Source organism: Schistocerca gregaria, chromosome X (genome assembly GCF_023897955.1).
Source record: "Schistocerca gregaria isolate iqSchGreg1 chromosome X, iqSchGreg1.2, whole genome shotgun sequence".
NCBI classification, from domain to species: Eukaryota; Metazoa; Arthropoda; class Insecta; order Orthoptera; family Acrididae; genus Schistocerca; species Schistocerca gregaria.
This window is the reverse complement of record NC_064931.1, coordinates 124,363,273-124,379,950: the sequence shown is the minus strand read 5'-3', so window position 1 is coordinate 124,379,950 and position 16,678 is coordinate 124,363,273. Positions and strand designations below refer to the sequence as shown.

At 46.2% G+C, this 16,678-nt stretch overlaps 1 protein-coding gene across 6 annotated transcripts in view; it reads right to left on the bottom strand.

Moving 5' to 3' along the window:
* Positions 1-3,233: 3,233 nt before the first annotated feature.
* LOC126298792 (osteocalcin 2-like) overlaps positions 3,234-16,678 on the bottom strand; it is a 33,054-nt gene continuing 19,609 nt past the window's right edge. For all 6 annotated transcript variants that reach the window (XM_049990255.1, XM_049990258.1, XM_049990256.1 and 3 more), the window contains exons 3-4: positions 13,791-14,138; positions 3,234-4,411 (exon numbers count right to left, since the gene is read on the bottom strand). In XM_049990255.1, the coding sequence (XP_049846212.1) occupies positions 4,401-4,411; positions 13,791-14,138 (359 nt within the window). In that variant the 3' untranslated portion in view covers positions 3,234-4,400. The remainder of the gene's footprint in view (positions 4,412-13,790; positions 14,139-16,678) is intronic.

The following is a 16,678-nucleotide window of genomic DNA, read 5'->3' as shown; positions in this document are numbered from 1 at the left end:
AGCCAGCCCGACGGCACACCCTAAGCCAGCCCGACGGCACACCCTAAGCCAGCCCGACGGCACACCCTAAGCCAGCCCGACGGCACACCCTAAGCCAGCCCGACGGCACACCCTAAGCCAGCCCGACGGCACACCCTAAGCCAGCCCGACGGCACACCCTAAGCCAGCCCGACGGCACACCCTAAGCCAGCCCGACGGCACACCCTAAGCCAGCCCGACGGCACACCCTAAGCCAGCCCGACGGCACACCCTAAGCCAGCCCGACGGCACACCCTAAGCCAGCCCGACGGCACACCCTAAGCCAGCCCGACGGCACACCCTAAGCCAGCCCGACGGCACACCCTAAGCCAGCCCGACGGCACACCCTAAGCCAGCCCGACGGCACACCCTAAGCCAGCCCGACGGCACACCCTAAGCCAGCCCGACGGCACACCCTAAGCCAGCCCGACAGCACACCCTAAGCCAGCCCGACAGCACACCCTAAGCCAGCCCGACAGCACACCCTAAGCCAGCCCGACAGCACACCCTAAGCCAGCCCGACAGCACACCCTAAGCCAGCCCGACAGCACACCCTAAGCCAGCCCGACAGCACACCCTAAGCCAGCCCGACAGCACACCCTAAGCCAGCCCGACAGCACACCCTAAGCCAGCCCGACAGCACACCCTAAGCCAAGCAAATATCTATCGCATTCTTTCGCTGCAAATTTTTCTTTAAGCAATTGTGTGTGTGCAAGCAGAACACTAGCAGAAAACTGGTGAAGTCATACTTTGTTTTCCTTTATGTTTCTTCAGTACATTGTCTATAGGTCAGTAGTGCATTATGCTTATTGTACAAATGAGTTATGCTTATAATTTATATATAAAATATAATTAAAGATTGTCGTGGGCAACACGATGTAAATACAAAATCAATTTAAACTGAACTCGGAATCGCCAATGAACAGTTATATTTTGATCTGTGTGACTTACTCAAAGCCCCAAACAGGTTAAGATTTAGTACGAAAAATTATAATAGCTGTAGCAATAACGAGAAAATAAGTTATACATCTTTTCAGTCAAAGCCACCACCTTTGAAAACACTGCACACATACTGAATACTTCCAGCACATGGACCACAATTTCTTGCACTGCACACAGATTTTCAGTTTTCGAACTTTTGCATTCTATCTGGAAGGTCTCCATACTGGTACCTTATTTCAGGGTTCACAATGAACAGGTCCTTTCCTTGATGGTACACACAGAGGAGAGTTCTTATTTGAAAAACTTTCTTCAGCTAACTTTCCCCTGTTGTGTGAAGGATCCAGGTATTGATTCCAGCAAGATCCAGGACGTTGGAAAACACTTCCATAGACCATCTGTGGCCGCCAAGTTTGACGTTGTACAGACATCTGGTTCAGAGTATCACCCCCAAATTATTTGACTAGCTGATTCAGGGAGTTGTGTGTTTGTACACTGACTAGTGGATTGTGCACAATACAAAACCTTTGTCTTCCCTGATAGTTTTGCCACCATATTTGTATAAAATGTTATTTTTTTACCTTGAAGGTGTTTATAATACGTTCAGGTTATTAATAGACATGTCTTTCACAGAAATTATAAACTGTAAAGGTACCCTAAGTCTTTCAAAATAACGCCTGTAAATTAAAACACTATTAAATAAAATGGTAATGCCCACCAGTCGAATTGACCAGTACATGCCTTTTGTTAAACTGTTTGCAGTACCTCTTTACGTAAGATTTAAGCGTTCCCGTAACTGTCAATGTCGGGATTAAATTTCTTTGTAAACATAATTGAGAAACTATCAAACTCAGCTGAGCCTGATAGATAAATTTCGAAATGGCATTGCTGATTCACTTTTAACCAGTTTCTCGTCTAGGTTCCTGAAAAGGAATGAGTTCAAATATTTACAGACCTATCCATTTGCTCTTTTGCAAAAAGGCTACAGACATTCAGAAAGTATGTTGATCTATTAAATCTATTTTCTACAATGTCTTAACTGATTGCTATTTGTGACTATCTTACACATACACACCTCCCCAGCTGCGTGTTATCGCACCTCTAAGAACATGTTTCGACGCGTTTAACATATGAAAAGTAAGGGTCCCCACATCAGGGGAAATAGTACTATTACTGTGCAACAACTTGCAGAAAGTAACTGTTCCTAACTTGCTTGATATTTTGTCAGTAATACATTTAATAAACCACTCTTCCTACAGGTATTTACTCATGAAACCTCTACAAAATTTACTTCCACTGCTTACAGAAAACTTGGTACATATGGTATTGATCTACAATTCAAAGGCAGTATTTCCCTCATTCATTCATTGCTATATGCAGCCACAGTAACAGTTCAGCCTAGTTCCTTTTATATTGAAAAAAAGGAAGTCAGATCCACCAGTGGACTTACATTTTGACCTGTGAATACCATTTCTTGTTTATGTAATTGAAGGAAGAGTTTTCGATAAATAGGACACAGAAACTTGTGTACTTTGTAGTTATTACTCTGTGACCTCTGAGAAAACTGCAAACAGAACAATGAATATTTAACGACTAATGTTTATTATCACTACTCTTAGATGAAGCTAGGAATATCTCACTGCAAAGCAAGTATTCCTCTGCTAAACAATGACCTGATAACAGTAATTGCAAGGTTGAGGAATCATTCTGCGAAGTGTTTACAATAATGATTGAGAGCCACATGGTAGAAAATACCAAGGAATTGCAGATGTGTGGAAAAACTGGCTTCAGGACATTTAACATCTTCACTTCTTGATAACAGTTAATCTAACACAATAGCTTCTTAAAGATGACACCTTGAAACGACTCATCAGTAGTCTTTTCAGCTCTGTTATAGTCTTTGGTAATTGATCCTAGTATGTTCCTGTTTGACATCAGGTATTTGTTTTACACAGGCTGTGATAAGCGTAAGTGTTAGTGTTACATTTCATTTCAGTTTTTTGATTCACTCCAAAATTCAGTTATGGACCAGTTTTTTAGTGTTCTGACAGTACTGTTGTTAGTAATGTATCACTGACTGATGGTGATACCCGGTTATCAGGATCAGACGAACTTTCATTACACAAGCTTATAAATTATCCATACGGGTGCATCTTGCTTGGAACACTTAGTTCGTGAAATCAGGATTGCATTTGATGGACCAGTATTTTAATATGGACAGTTTTCCTTAGGCACAGCCTTAATCTTTAGCAGATTTTGTTAATTAGTTTATGGGAAGTATGCAGCACTAGATTGGACATTATCTCACGTCAGCCTCTAGCACTAGGAAATTTATGACCTGCATTTGTTGCTAGCAGTTCTGAACATTTCTGATCTATTTAAATTTACTAGAAGAAATGCATGACTCATCACACTGCTAATTTCACTTGCATCACTAACTCAAATTTTAATATGGACAGTTGTGCGTATGTGAAATATTAGTAATTTATGTTCAAACCATATATTTAACCACAATAGTTTTCACTTCCAGGTTTTTCACATAGAAATTTCACACATCCATTCACAAAGGTCTGAAGTGCCTTTTACTAGACATTTAGTATGAGAATGCATCTACAATGTCTCTTCACTGTTTGACTACTCAGTTCAATAAATATTTTACACTAATTTCCTCTGCTGGAGGAAGCTTTGTAACGAACACCCCCATACTTAACGTTTTTTCAAGAGATTAAATTTTCAAAATGGTGTCCCTTTTGTTGTAATCTGCTACCAGCATGTGCAGTTGTTTACACTAATCAATTACTTCCATCTCTATAAATGTGTTCTCTTTGCACTAGGAACTAAGTTATAGCTGACCTGACCTGTGTTAGACATTTTTGAAATACATAGCATATGCTGTCCTAACTTTTTATCCCTCTGACTTATCTGCATCAGTGAAAGGAAACAAATTGATTCATTAGTTTATTGCTTTCTGTATCTTTGCCATAAGATTTAAGTTACAAGTAGAAACTGTTTCAAGTTATAAATCCCAAATCCAATACTTGATTAACATTGTGTGTGCGTGTCCACATACACAAATGGTATATTAACAGAAAATTACATTTGCAAAACTATTTTTGTCTCCACAAACCAAGATATTGTTTTCCTTTAAAATATTAATTTTTCCCAGGCACTTATTAACACTCAACCTTCCCCTAATACGAAAGAGTCGTTTTAACATCAGGATTTATACTAAAATTTGGAGTGTCAGCAAGAAAACTAAAATCTATAGATAGCTTATATATGAAAGAGTGGACTATAAATCTAAAGACTACTACGAAACTATTTGAAGAAGTGAGAACATTTTTACATCCAATTTTGATCTCAGTAGAAATTTGAACAGGTTTTGTGGATTCAGTAAACAGCACCATGAAATGCTGCACTGCAGTAGATCCAATTCCTTTCTTTTAGTCCTCACCTGCAAAAAAGATAATCTCTTCAATACTTTTTATATACAGCTTTAACAGTGGCTGCAAAGAATGCTACACTATTCTCAGCTACAAAAATGAAGGTTTATCTGTGCAACCTGCAACTGAAGAAGCTTCAAAAATGTAAACAGTGATGCACACAACTGTCAGAGGACAAAGTGTTTGAACAAAGAAACAGGACTATTCCATGAGAAGATTTAAGAGCTAAAAAATTAAGGGCAATTAGTATGATGGAACATTTATCAGATACAACACTAACTGATATTAAGTGACACTTATGTCAGCAGGTATATGAATGTTGACACTTTATGAAAGTGAGGTATTACTGTAAAAAGGAAAATGTGTCAGCCTGAACGTACTTACTCAGAATAAATGTGAAAGTTAACAATAGACTACTCTGTCTTGTTTCCAACCTTCCCTATTGAGAGTATCAAAATAACTGACTGTTAGAAATATAAATATTGTGATTAAACCATCCACAAGATGAAAACAATGGAGCATTACTGGCTGTATTCAGCAACACTTGTGCCTTCGACCACCAAAGTCTTTACTATTATGTGGTGCACAGTCATAAATCTGAGCTTATGTGCTTGTAAACAAGAGAATTAAGTGGAAGTCCTTTAAAGACTATGTAAACAATGGAAACATGTTTCCTAGTTAGCAGCCAATGTCTTGCATATACTAACTACACTGCACATAAAACTAATGGGAACCAATCTTAATAGCATTGCATGTCCTCTGCAACCATTTTCCTATTAGTCAAAATTTTACTGAAAAACCGAATACTTCGTTTAATCAATAGGATAGCTTTGAAAACCAAAGATATTACAGCAAATTAAGATATTATGTTACAAAGGTAAATTGCTTTCCACAAAGAGGAATTTATTCTCACTATATAGCTGGCCAGTATTAAATGTATTTTTCCACAAAAATAATTACAAGAGCTACTGCATACAATGCTAAGCTACTGAAGAGAAGAGCATCACATTTGAAACTTAACGCTAGAAATGATTCACACATCTAAAACTGAGGCAGCAGACAGTTTGACCAAAGTTAGCAGAACTATGCCATTTCATGACATATGGTCGAAACTTCCTGGAAATAACATTCGATCTGAAGTTCGATACTTTCTTCATTTGTAGGCACTTACTTGAGATTGCCTTTATTTTGGTTTACGACTACTGTCAAAAAACAAAACTTTTTAAGTGTTCTGAAAGCAAACTACATTGTTCCACGGTTACTTTCTCACATTTTCCACAATTAGGTATCTTACATGTGTCACACCAATCGTCTTGTTGAGTTTTAACTTAATTGGAATGTACATTTTACCCGTTTTTATTTGACGTACTGCTGTTTCCAAGAAATTTTACAGCACCGTTTGTCACGAGTTTATGTCCATCACTGAAATTCTGCATTAACTGCTTACAGATGAATTTTCACTGACTTTTCTGAAGAATCCATGAATTTTTTCCAGCAAAATAGTACATGGTTAATTTTAGTAGCCATCACAAAGCTGCTTTCATAGAACGTTTTCCAACTAACTCGTTTAGTATATCCATGTTTTGTTGCATTATTGAATTCTACAGCTTTTGCAAGACATGCAATCATTCCAGATTTCTACATTCGAATGACTTGCTTCGGATAATATTCTCATTTCCTTGCCTTCATCAATTGACTGTCTTCTCACCACCCTTAATGAGTTTCATACAGATATGCTTTTGACATTACTAATATCTCAACGACTCACTGCACCCGTAGGCTGATATTCTGACTCCTCCTTATCTCAGCTGGGTGCAAAGAGTAAGAAATTTCACTCCTACCACTTTTTAAACAATAGTATTTTAGAAGCATGGAAACTACATAGTTGATGCTGATCAACGTGTTCTAGGCATTTCCTTGTTTTTAACAAATATTTGGTTCATATTCGCTGCTAACAAACTTGAACCAAATTTCTCTTCCCATCCATGTGAATCGGCATTTGACCATAGTGGTAACGCTCAGTAGTTGTTGTTGTTGGGATGTTTAAGGGGGACTAAACAGCTAAGGTCATCAGTCCCCCATTCCAAAAAACCGGCGAAACAAAATTTACGGAACAGGTAAAACCCCAAGGGGGGAGGAGACGCCCCTCCCCCAGTCACTGAAAGAACACCAATGTGTCAGCAAACACTAGAGACAAGAAGAGTACAGACGAACACTGGACAGAAAGAAACGGAAGAAAATAAGAGGGTTGGAGACTGGTTGACTGACCATGGGTACAAAAATTGGGAGAGTCAACCATCCCAATACACACATTAAAATCTGCAACCAATGAGACACTCGAGGGCAAGATACACAGAAAGGGAAAGGGACAGGTCCCCCCTAAATGGAACCATAAAAAGGACTACCACGGATAAAATTTAAAACGTCGTCAGCCATGGAGGCATCGTCGCATAAAACCAAAGGCAACGTGCCCGGGAGATTAAAAGTCTGCCGGAGGATGCGCAGGCAGGGACACTCCAACAAAATGTGGGCGACCGTCAACCGGGACCCACACTGACACAGGGGGGGATCCTCCTGACGCAAAAGATGTCCGTGCGTCAGGTAGGTATGGCCGATGCGGAGCCGACACAGGATGACAGAGTCCCTGCGAGAAGCCCGCAGGGAGGACTGCCACACATCGGTCGTCTCCTTGACAGCCAGCAGTTTATTCGGAGAAGTCAGGCTACGCCACTCGTCACGCCACATCTGAAGCACCTTACGGTGCAACGCCAGCTGCAAATCACGAGCCGGGAGGCCGATCGCCAAAGTGGGGGCGTCGACCGCCCCTTTGGCCAGCCTGTCGACACGTTCATTCCCCGGGATGCCAACGTGACCTGGCGTCCAAACAAAGACCACCGAACGACCAGAGCGGGTAATGGCAAAAACAGACTCCTGAATAAAGGATACCAGTGGACAAGAGATATAGCAGCGATCGATAGCCTGGAGGCTGCTCAGGGAGTCACTGCAGATGACGATGGACGTACCTGAGCAGGAACGCATATGCTCAAGAGCGCGCAATATGGCCACCAGCTCTGCAGTAAAAATACTGCAGCCAGCCGGCAAGGAGCGCTGTTCAACATGGGCAGCGTGAGCAAAAGCGTAGGCAGGACGACCATCCACCAGGGAACCATCAGTGTAGACAGGCTCACAGCCTGAAAACGAGGCGACGAGCGCAAGAAAACGGTGACGGAGGGCCACATGCGGAACCGAGTCCTTGGGTTCCCGTGCCAAGTCCAGGCGGACGGACGGACGCATCATACACCAGGGAGGCGTGGGTGCACAGGCCCAGAAGGGCGGCAGAAGAGGGAACGACCCCAGTTCCGACAGCAGGGACTGGACACGGACAGCAATGGAAAGCCCAGACCTAGGTCGCCGGTCGGGCAGAGGGAGGACCCTGGCAGGGAAAAGCAGGCGATGATTGGGATGGCCCGGTGAGCAATGCACATGGACAGCATAGTCGGCGAGCAGTCGGTGGCGGCGAATCCGCAGCGGGGGAACCCCGGCCTCCACCAGCAGACTATCCACGGGGCTCGTACGGAAAGCACCAGTTGCAAGCCGAACCCCACAGTGGTGTATGGGGTCCAACAACGTCAACACTGAGGGCGATGCAGACCCATAGGCCAGGCTCCCATAATCAAGCCTGGACTGCACAAGGGCTCTGTACAATCGCAACAGCGTGCTGCGATCTGCACCCCAAGACGCATGGCTCAGGCAGCGGAGGGCGTTGAGGTGCTGCCAGCACTTTTGCTTCAGCTGAGTAATATGAGGAACCCATGTGAGCCGGGCATCAAAGACGAGTCCTAAGAAGCGGCTAGTGTCCACCACTTCAAGTAGGTGACCGTCGAGGTAAAGTTCCGGATGAGGGTGGACCGTCCGACGCCTGCAGAAGTGCATAACTCGAGTCTTGGCCGCAGAGAACTGAAATCCATGAGTCAGAGCCCATGATGCCGCCTTGCGAACGGCTGCTTGCAGCCTGCGTTCGGCGACTCCCGTAGTCGTTGAGCTAAATGAGATGCAGAAGTCGTCGGCATACAAAGAAGGAGACACCGACGACCCCACAGCTGCAGCCAGACCATTAATGGCCACTAGAAATAAGGAAACACTCAATACCGAGCCCTGCGGGACCCCATTTTCCTGTATATAAGATGAACTAGAGGCGGCACCGACTTGCACCCGGAAAGAGCGGCGCAATAAAAAGTTTTGAAGAAAAGCTGGAAGCTGACCACGAAGACCCCACTCGCGCAACGTAGCAAGGATGTGATGCCTCCATGTTGTGTCATATGCCTTCCGCAGATCAAAAATACAGCAACGAGATGCTGACGGCGGGAAAAGGCCGTACGGATAGCAGATTCCAGCCGCACCAAATTGTCCGCAGCAGACCGGCCCTGATGGAAGCCACCCTGGGATGGAGCGAGGAGACCGCGCGACTCAAGGACCCAACACAAACGCCGCCCCACCATACGTTCGAGCAATTTGCACAAAACGTTGGTTAGTGTAATGGGGCGATAGCCGTCCACCGCCAGAGGGTCCGCACCGGGCTTCAAGATGGGAACGATAACACCCTCTCGCCATTGCGACGGGAACACGCCCTCGCTCCAAATACGGTTAAAGATGGTGAGGATGTGTCTCTGGCAGTCCCTGGAGAGATGCTTCAGCATCTGCGCGTGGATGCAGTCCGGTCCTGGCGCTGTATCAGGGCAATTGGCGAGGGCAGCGAGGAATTCCCTCTCGCTAAAAGGAGCATTGTATTTTTCAGAACGACGTGTGTGGAACGATAACGGCGTCCGCTCGGCGCGCTCCTTTAGAGAGCGAAAGGCAGGAGGGTAAGTTGCAGTCGCAGAGCTCATAGCAAAGTGCGTGGCAAGGTGGTCAGCAATGGTGGCGGCGTCCGTGCAGACAGGGCCATCCAGGGAGATTCCAGGGACACCCATAGGGGTCTGGTATCCATAAATCCGCCGGATGCGGGACCACACGAGCGACGGGGAGACACGGGAGCCCAAGGATGAAATGTACCTCTCCCAGCATTCCTGCTTACGCCGTGCAATAACACGACGGGCCAAGGCACGGAGCTTCTTAAAGGCGATGAGGGTCTCCAGAGACGGGTGCCGCTTATGACGCTGGAGAGCCCGCCTACGGTCGCGAATAGCCTCAGCAATCTCCGGCGACCACCAGGGGACAGACTTCCTCCGAGGGAGTCCAGAAGAGCGAGGGATGGCAGTCTCGGCCGCAGAAATAATTGACGAGGTCAAGACACGGACCACCTCGTCAATGTCACCCTGTGGGAGAGAAGCAATGGTGGCAGCGGAAGTAAAAGCCGGCCAGTCAGCCCTGTTGAGAGCCCAGCGGGGCAGGCGACCAGAAGAATGACACTGGGGCAGTGACAGATGGGAAAATGGTCACTACCACACAGGTCAGGATGCACTCTCCAGTGAAGGGATGGGAGAAGTCCGGGGCTGCAAAGAGAGAAATCGATGGCCGAGAACGAGCCATGGGCCACACTGAAATGCGTGGGAGCACCGGTGTTCAAGAGGCTAAGGTCGAGCTGAGCCAACACATGCTCCACAGCGCGACCACGGTCATCGGAGACAGTCCCACCCCATAGAGGGTTGTGGGCATTGAAATCGCCCAGAAGCAGCAATGGCGGCGGGAGTTGAGCCAGCAGCGCAGCCAAGACATGTCGGGGGAGTTGCCCATGCGGAGGAATGTAAACAGAGCAAACAGTAATAGCCAGCGAGAGCTCAATCCTGACAGCGACTGCCTCTAAAGGCGTCAGAAGGGGTACTGGTGAGCTACAGACAGAGTGGTGAACAAAGAGGCAAACTCCACCTGAAGCTCGTTGACAGTCAGCGCGGTTCTTATAGTATCCCCGATAACCGCGAAGGACAGGGGTCCGCATTGCTGGAAACCAAGTTTCCTGAAGAGCAATGCACAGAACAGGGGAAACACTCAAAAGCATCCGGAGCTCAGGCAGGTGGCGGAAATAACCGCCGCAATTCCACTGGAGAATGGAAGTAGGAAGGGACTGGGAGGGCGTTAAGTCCACTAAGAGGCAGACGGCGCCGCAGAGTCAACGGCCGCCACCGAGCGAGAGTTAGCTGTGTCCATAGGAGACGTTCCCGAGGGTTCCGTGAGGGCGAGATCCGCGGCAGAGGCGAGGATCTCCACCGCATCCCCAGAGCCAGAGCTATTGACAGCAGGCGGTACTGAAACTGCCGGAGCGTCCTTCTTCTTGGACATGTTCCGGTCCTTCTTCTCGCGTCTGTCCTTTGGCTTAGAGGGCTGGGAGAGTTTCTCTGAAGGAGCGTCGGAGGCTGACGACGACGCAGAAGCCCTACGACCAGCAGGTGGATGAACCTTCAGCCACTGGCTGACATCCGGCGGGGTAGCAGAAGAAACGGAAGAAGGGAGGGCCCCGAGGGACCCCTTCCGCGAGAGAGGAGCCGGCAGAGACGACGCCGGCGGAGACGACGCCGGCAGAGAAGGGGGAGAGGGAGGGGGAGGGATCGAGCCCCCTGGTTTTGGAGCAGATGTCACTCCTGAAGCAGGTGCGGGGGGAGTGACAGAAGGGGGTTTGCCCCCAACTGCTAAGGAGGCAACAGAGGAAGGCTTGCCCCCAGACAAGGGGGGCAGACAGAGATGGACGGCCCCGAGGGCCAACTGAAGGCGGCACAGAGGAGGCGACAACTGCCGCCCGCGAGGGCGACGATAACGTAGCTGCAGCATAAGAAGTTTGAAGAGGGACAGGATGCAACCTTTCAAATTTCAGTTTTGCCTCGCGATAAGTAAGCCGGTCCAGGGTCTTAAATTCCATAATCTTCCGCTCCTTATGAAGAACGGGGCAGTCCGGCGAGCATGGAGAGTGGTGTTCCCCACAGTTGACACAGACAGGCGGAGGCGCACATGGAGAATCGGGATGGGAGGGGCGTCCGCAATCTCGACATGTGGCACTGGATGGGCAACGGGAGGACATATGCCCAAACTTCCAGCACTGGAAGCACCGTATCGGGGGAGGGACGTATGGCTTTACGTCACAACGGTAAACCATTACCTTGACCTTCTCAGGCAATACAGCACCCTCGAAGGCCAAGATAAAGGCACCGGTGGCCACCCTGTTGGTCTTTGGTCCTCTGTGCACACGACGGACAAAATGCACACCACGTCGTTCCAAGTCAGCTCTCAGCTCGTCATCGGACTGTAACAAGAGGTCGCGATGGTAAATAATCCCCTGGACCATATTTAAGCTACTGTGGGGAGTGACGGTAACAGGGACGTCTCCCAGCTTATCACACAAGAGCAACGCCCGTGACTGGGCTGGGGAGGCCGTCTTGAGGAGGATGGACCCATTCCTCATTTTAGACAAACCCGCCACTTCCCCAAACTTATCCTCCAGGTGTTCCGCAAAAAACATAGGCTTTGTCGAAAGAAAGGAGTCACCATCACTTCTGCTGCAGACAAGGTATTGTGGTACATAAGGCTCCTGCTTGGCAAAAGATCTGCGTCCCTCCCATGGCGCAGCCAACGAGGGGAACGACTGAGGATCATATTGTGCAGCATCGAATTCAATTTTACCTCGCTTAGAGACGCTGGTGGCAGTGCGGCCACCAGCTTGCTGAGATTTATTGCGCTTCATTGCGCCACATCCGCCCAGATGCCACCTACTCCGAACGAGGGCTCTCCCCAAGGGCGCCACCCAGCCAAAGCAACGGGTACCTGGCCGATATCCCATTGCCCGGAGTCCCCGTGCCCCAGACAAGATGGGCACATACTCCTTGGCATGCATGGGGAGGAAACAGCTCTGGCATCTGTAGTGCGATCCCTGCGTGGTCAGGGGGCTACCACCAAGATGGTACATGACGACCCCACCACAACGGACTGGCTACCGTGCTGGATTTTAGGTGTTGAAAGGGTCCACAATTGCCGTGGGCGCTAAGAAGGGGATTGCGCACAAGACGAGGAGGCAACCCAGAAGACATGGGGTGTAAATCCCTCCACACGACAATAGATAGCATGCAATATGGAGGTGCACGATGGACCAATAGAAAAACACCACATAAGGCGTCATTCCCCAAATGGCACGCACTAACAACGGAAATTTTGAAAATGGCAGGTCAAACCCATGTGGGGACCATCATATAAGGCCGAAACTTTGAAGACTCCTTTTAGTCGCCTCTTACGACAGGCAGGAATACCGCGGGCCTATTCGTACCCCCGAACCCGCAGGGGGGAAAAACGCTCAGTTCAATTCTGGTATTTCGTTCCACATGGTAAAGCAGGAAACTGCAAATGAAATGATATAGCTAAGCAAACTTGTCTGGACATTGATCTTTTCTCTATGGGAGAAAAAGAAAATTTTGATATCACCAAATCTTGACATTATATCGCTAGAGATGTAATCGACAGCTTTGAATTTAAGATACAAATTTCCATCCCTTAATGAAGAAGCAATGAGCATATTAAACTGCAATAACTGCATCTACTTCAGGAAGAAATACTTTTTCCACGTTTATTATGGGCTTTAGTTTGGACATATTTCTATTTGGTAGCGTGTTATTCCAGAACAGCAGCCAAGATCTAGCCGTTCTGTGATTTTATGCTTCCCTTAGCAAGTTGCGTCGTTCCTCCTGAGATTTGGAACTCTGCTTTTGCAGCATTCCTGGTGAATAAAAACCTGAAGTCGCCTACTGTCACTTCACGAATTGCCCACAAAACATCTTCACTGGCACCTTGTCTTCCTCTGATCTATATAATTTTGACCCAATGAAATCTGATGGTTTCCTAGTGCTAGAATTGTCATTGGTGTATTTTCTACTGATACATCAAAACTACTTTCACTTTATTTAGCAGGATCTGAAATAGCACTACTCATGTCTACTTTGGACACCTTAAATCTTGTTCTGAAACTAGCTGCAAATGGTTTGAAACATTTCACTCATTCCTTGTCTGATTGTACTAGCCATTTTCAATACCTGTATTTGAAATGACAACTTTAAGCTCCAACATGCGTTATGGCCATACGTCAGTCACGTGCATCATAACTGATTATGTTCAGTACTTTCAGGCGCCATAGGTATGTGGAGAAACCAAGCAGCAAGAGTGACTCCTGCCGCGATTTTTTATGTAGTGAGAAATTCAGTACATTTTCCAATTCTATTGCAACTAAATCTGAAAAATGTAAATGACTCCACGAAAACTACATAAAAAGCAAAATTTTTGAACTTTCAACTTGACAACTTTCGCGGTTCAATTGTTGAAATTGAGTGATGCGCGAAGTTTTTTCTAAGGAAAAATGCGCCGTTTGATTAGTTTGGCTAGACTAATTTGAAGCGTTTTATGGAGAAGTAGCAGTCTTACCTTCATCAGAATCTGTTGACGTCCAAACACGCAACTTAGCAGTTTTGTCAGCCAGTATCTGGGCTGAAGAATCTTCGCTCGATAACGATTCCATGTTGGCGTCTTGGATGGAGGAACTGGAAGCAGCTGAAGTACTGTCTTCAGTGGAACTTATGGCGGAGCTACTGGAGGATGAGCCGCCGCTGGAAGTAGTGCTGGAGTTTGAAGTGGAGCTGTCTTCGCTGGAGTAGCTGGTGTCTGATGTACTGCAGCTGCTGGTGTCTGATGCGCTGCAGCCGCTCGTATCGCAGCTGCTCAGTGAAGTGCTCGTTTCATCAGTCGAAGACGAAGACGAAGACGGGGACGTATCTGCCACAGATATATCGTAGGAGAAACAGCTATCTACTTATTGACACATAAGTACAGACAATGTGGTGAAGCATAGATACACAGGTTACATTGAAACCTCCACTATTAAAATTGCGAGGGTTAAACTTGAGGAAGACTACGTAAGTAGGGAGAAGTTCAATTAATTTTGGCCAAGGCCAAGATGGTGAAAATTATAAACACACAGCAAGGGTGCAAGAACGAGGGTAACTTGTAAAGAAATGCACACTATTTTTGTAAAAATACAGTTTTCATTCTGCATGTGTGAAGGTTTTACAGTGTGTAGGTACACCCTTCCCGCTTGTTTTCAAACTTAGTTCAACGTGTTCCCGTGAATGGCGCAGTCACAGCATGTCTTCAAGAAGGCTGCTACACTACGTTCGTCAGAATCAACGTGATGAATTCCTGTGCTGTAAAAACGAGACAGTGGGGAAACAGCCACAAGAGAAAGGTGTACGGAGATGCTGCTGTCGATCGCAGTACAGTTCGTCGGTGGGCAAGCAGGTTACGTGATGAAAGCAGGCACGGCAATATTGAGGATTGTCCTCGCAGCGGCAGGCCTCGTACTGCACACTCCAGACAATGTGCAAAGAGTTAACGAATTGGTGACTGCAGACAAACGCATCACAGTGAACGAATTGTCACGCTACGTTGGGATAGGGGAAGGAAGTGTTTGCAGAATACTTAAAGTGTTGGCGTTAAAAAAGGTTTGTGCCAGACTGTGGGTTCCCAGGATGTTGACTGGCTCACAAAGAAAAATGGTATGCAGCGAACTTTTGGAACAGTACGAATATGGTGGAGATGAATTTCTTGGAAGAATTGTGACAGGTGATGAAAGATGGCTCCATTTTTAATTAGAGACGAGAAGGCAATCAATGGAGTGTCATCAAGCAAATTCACCCAAGAAAAAAAAATTCAAGACCACACCTTCTGCTGGAAAAGCTACGACTACAGCGCTTTTCGATTCTGAAGGACTTGCGTGTGGACATCATGCCAAGTGGAACTACCATAAATTCTGATGCGTATGTGACGACACTGACGAAACTTCAAGCTCGACTGAGTCGTGTTCGACAAGTTCGGCAGAAGCGGGATTTTTGCTGTTGCACGACAATGCACAGCCACATGTCAGTCAAAAAACCATGGAAGCGATCACAAAACTGGCGGACAACACTGAAATACACGCCTTACAGTCCTGACCTGTCTATTTGACTTCTCTGGGAAACAGACTCATCGTGGTACAAGGTTCGAAGATTACCCTTGTGCACGCTGCCACACAGTGGCTCCAAAAGGTTTGTCCAGCGTTTTACAGGCGATGGGTCCAAGACGGCGTAAGGCAATTGAGAGGGATGGAAATTATATGGAGAAATGAAAATATTGTTCCTAAATGATGTATCTAGACACTGTAGAACTTTCAAACACGTAGAATAAAAGATGGGTTTAAAAAATTAAGTGTGCATTTCTTTTGGAGTGACGTAGTTCCAAGTAACGAAACGCGTTACGACTGTACTTTGATTTCATTTCTTGACCGTTAACGAGTCAGATATATTTGTCGAAGAAAGGAAGATCAGACTAGGCCGTAGCAACTACAACCTAGGAAATCTTTCTTCGGGTCGTACTCAAAGGAGCAGCACTACTGACATGGGAATGGACCGCCCAAACGATGCATCAGTTCGAACTATCCGAGTCTATATTCAAGTTTATCAGCCTCAGCATATGTCCAAGGGAGCTGGAAAGAATCTTCATTGAAGTTAGGTCACCCCAATACAAGGAAGGAACTTTATTGAGTGCTGTGAGAAAAGTGAGTTACTGAATACAATGCATTGTTATGTTGCTAGAAGTGTAGGTGTCGCTACAGTGGTGAGAATGTCGCAAAAGTCCCGGTTACAATAATGAGCAATGAGAGTTTTGCCACGAGGAACGAAAGTTGACGTGTCGAGCGTAGGTAACAGTGACGTAATACAGATTCCACATGAAGTAACAAATGCTGCAGTTTTAAACATTTCTGTAACAGTACCGCAAAATTGCAACGAGGAGACGAAGTTAATAATGAACTGAAGCGCAATATATGGAAGAAGGTAGAACTTTTGACAGCTGATGAACAGAAGATTTCAGCGCCTGTTTTGTTCGAGTATGCAGATTTATTCCGATAATGTGCAAATTTTTCTGTCATTTAGTTCAGCATTGTATTCATACAGGGAATGCAGCCCCAATCACACAGAACCCTTACCGGATTCCATTCAGTCAAAGAGTTGGTGGAAGACATGGTTGAAGAACAATTAGAAGCTGGTGTTCCCAAAGGATAGGCTGCACAGTTGGCGGTGGGGTGTTTGTTGCTGTCAGAAGTAGGTTAACTTGTCGCGAAATTTAAGTAGATACTTCCTGTGAGTTACTATGGGCAGAGATCATTGTTGGCAACGGATTGAAATAATTGGATGCTTTTACCGACCTCCCATTTCAGATGATACAGTTGCTGAATGGCGAAAATACATGTTCAATTCCGGAGGTACGCATAAAATATAATC